This window comes from Myotis lucifugus, unplaced genomic scaffold (genome assembly GCF_000147115.1).
Source record: "Myotis lucifugus unplaced genomic scaffold, Myoluc2.0 scaffold_1807, whole genome shotgun sequence".
In the NCBI taxonomy this organism is placed as follows: Eukaryota; Metazoa; Chordata; class Mammalia; order Chiroptera; family Vespertilionidae; genus Myotis; species Myotis lucifugus.
In genome coordinates, this window is record NW_005872855.1 from 3,306 (window position 1) to 6,401 (window position 3,096).

General features: G+C 49.7%; 1 protein-coding gene across 1 annotated transcript in view; it reads left to right on the forward strand.

Moving 5' to 3' along the window:
- The first annotated feature begins 890 nt into the window (after positions 1-890).
- LOC102427124 (E3 ubiquitin-protein ligase HERC2-like) overlaps positions 891-3,096 on the forward strand; it is a 43,169-nt gene continuing 40,963 nt past the window's right edge. The window contains exon 1 of the mRNA XM_014450183.2: positions 891-1,053. Coding sequence (XP_014305669.2) covers positions 891-1,053 — 163 coding nt within the window. The remainder of the gene's footprint in view (positions 1,054-3,096) is intronic.

Consider the following 3,096-nt stretch of genomic DNA (forward strand, 5'->3'; position numbering starts at 1 on the left):
GAGCATGCCCCCTACTGGGGATCAAGCCCCCAACCCGGGTGTGTACCCCTGACCTGAATCAAACCCAGGACCCTTCGGTCTGCAGGCTGATGCTCTATCCACTGAGCCAAACTGGCTAGGGCTTTCTTTTGTTTAGAATTTACTGTCTCTTTCTTGTTTCCAGCCCACTGTTGGAATTTAGGAGATCATGGAGTACACGCCTCAAAATACTTTTAAAAAACACCCAACAACCCGGCCAGTGTAGCTCAGTGGTTGAGCGCTGCCCAATGAACTAGGAGGTCACGGTTCGATTCCCGGTCAGGGCCCATGCCCGGGTTGCCGGCTCGATCCCCAGTAGGGGGCGTGCAGGAGGCAGCCGGTCAGTGATTCTCGTCATTAATGTTTCTCTCTCTCTCTCTCTCTCTCTCTCTCTCTCTCTCTCCATCTCAATCAATCAATAATATATATATATATATATATATATATATATTTTTAAAAAGCTGGGATGGCTGTGCTGCTCCCAGCTGTTTGCAGACCCCACTGTCAATCCCTATGCAAGTACTCCTATCGGGACTCCAAAGATGTTTACAGATTTTCATGCTCAAGAACTTGGAGTCAATGAAAGATGAGCAGGCACAGAAGGAGAGACACGTAAGAAACGGCAAACAAGAGGGAAGCCGAAAATAGACTCCACGGGGGGTTTAGGGAACGCACTTCTCCAGCAGCCAGCCAGGAGCTCTCCCGGTCACGGCGGCATCATTACAATATAAGCTATAGAAACCCAACAGTGGGCCGCAAACAAGAAAGAGAAAACAAATTCTAAAAGAGAAAAGGATGCTTCGTAACGGGCATTTAAGAGCCCTAAAGAGATCGTCGTAAACTAGAAGGCAGGTCAGAATAAAACAACCGACATGAAACACTGCGAAGATGAAGGACAGCGAGGGGTGATACCTAAGCAGAAGCGCAGACTGCGCCGTGCGGGGAAAGAGCCCAGCACGTGTATAATTGGAGCCGGGACAGACGAGGAAGGAAATGAGACAGCTAAAATCGGAAGCCCTGAGAGCGAAGGAAAATGTAAAGCTGATGAGAGACCTCCAATCAAAAATTCAAAAAACCCACGTGAACTCCAGTCGGGATGAATAAGAAAGTGATTTTTTAAAAAAAAACAACAACACTTGAAGCACATCAAGGTAATCAGCTGAAAATCAGACGAAAACGGAAAAACATCTTAAAAACCCCTGGAGCAAAAACACTCATTTTCTTCACAAGGGCAGTCATTGGGTTGAGAGCCAGAGCTAACTTCTCAGCCGAGAAGACGGAATTTAGGAGATCATGGAGTGAACTCCTCAAAGGACTTTAAAAAAAAAATAACCCACAGCCCAGCCAGTGTGGCTCAGTGGTTGAGCATCACCCAATGAACCAGGAGGTCGCGGTTCGATTCCCGGTCAGGGCACAGGCCTGAGTTGCGGGCTGTAGGAGGTAGGGGCCGTGCAGGAGGCAGCTGATCAGTGATTCTCTCTCATCATTGATGTTTCTATCTCTCGCTCCCCCTCTCCCTTCCTCTAAAAAAAATCAATAAAATATGGAAGTAAAAATTAAAGTTTGTTGTTTTTTTCACTATTTGCTATTCTCAATTCAATCTGGGCATGTCCAGTTACAAATGATATGATTTGCATTTTGAACAATAATCTCACAGTAGGATAATCATTCTTTGCTTTTCTGTTTATTGCAAGTCACTGTGGAAATGAGTGTCATTCATTGCCCAGTTATTGTTAATGTTTTATCTAAATTTGTTTTTGTATAATTTATTCCGTTCGAGTCCCGGCAGCCAAACAGAGTGAAAAGATGCCTAAATTCCTTGGGAGAAAACAGCAAATGAGGCGATAAATAGATGATAAATCATAATTCATTTATTTAAACAATGTTTAGCACATAATAATGTACACTTACAGGAAATTTGCCGTTGCAATAATTCGGGTTTAAAGTATTGTCAGTGAGCCCGGCTGGTGTGGCTCAGTGGTTGAGCGGCGACCTATGAACCCGGAGGTCACAGTCCGATTCCCCATCAGGGCACATGGCCGGGTTGCGGGCATGATCCCAGTAGGAGGCGTGCAGGAGGCAGCGGTTCGGTAATTCGCTCTCATCATTGATGTTTCTATCTCTCCCTCCTTTTCTCTTCTTTTCTGAAATCAATAAAAAAAAATTTTTTTAAACAAACAAATAAAAAAGGGTTGTCACTTCGGGACTGAGTTTGACCCTTAGGGACTCGGTTCACCTCTGAGGGTCTTGGCTTGACTCTTCCGGGCTAGGCTGGCCCCTGGGGACTAGGCTGGCTCTTAGGGTCTAGGCTGGCTCTTAGGGTCTAGGCTGGCCCCTAGGGTCTAGGCTGGCCCCCTAGGGTCTAGGCTGGCTCTTAGGGACTAGGCTGGCTCTTAGGGACTAGGCTGGCTCTTAGGGTCTAGGCTGGCTCTTAGGGTCTAGGCTGGCCCCTAGGGTCTAGGCTGGCTCTTAGGGTCTAGGCTGGCTCTTAGGGTCTAGGCTGGCTCTTAGGGTCTAGGCTGGCCCCTAGGGTCTAGGCTGGCCCCCTAGGGTCTAGGCTGGCCCCTAGGGACTAGGCTGGCCCCTAGGGTCTAGGCTGGCCCCCTAGGGTCTAGGCTGGCCCCTAGGGACTAGGCTGGCCCCTAGGGTCTAGGCTGGCTCTTAGGGTCTAGGCTGGCTCTTAGGGTCTAGGCTGGCCCCTAGGGACTAGGCTGGCCCCTAGGGTCTAGGCTGGCTCTTAGGGTCTAGGCTGGCCCCTAGGGACTAGGCTGGCTCTTAGGGTCTAGGCTGGCTCTTAGGGTCTAGGCTGGCTCTTAGGGACTAGGCTGGCTCTTAGGGTCTAGGCTGGCTCTTAGGGACTAGGCTGGCTCTTAGGGTCTAGGCTGGCCCCTAGGGACTAGGCTGGCTCTTAGGGTCTAGGCTGGCCCCTAGGGACTAGGCTGGCTCTTAGGGTCTAGGCTGGCTCTTAGGGTCTAGGCTGGCTCTTAGGGTCTAGGCTGGCCCCTAGGGACTAGGCTGGCTCTTAGGGTCTAGAACATGGCTCTTAGGGACTAGGCTGGCCCCTAGGGTCTAGGCTGG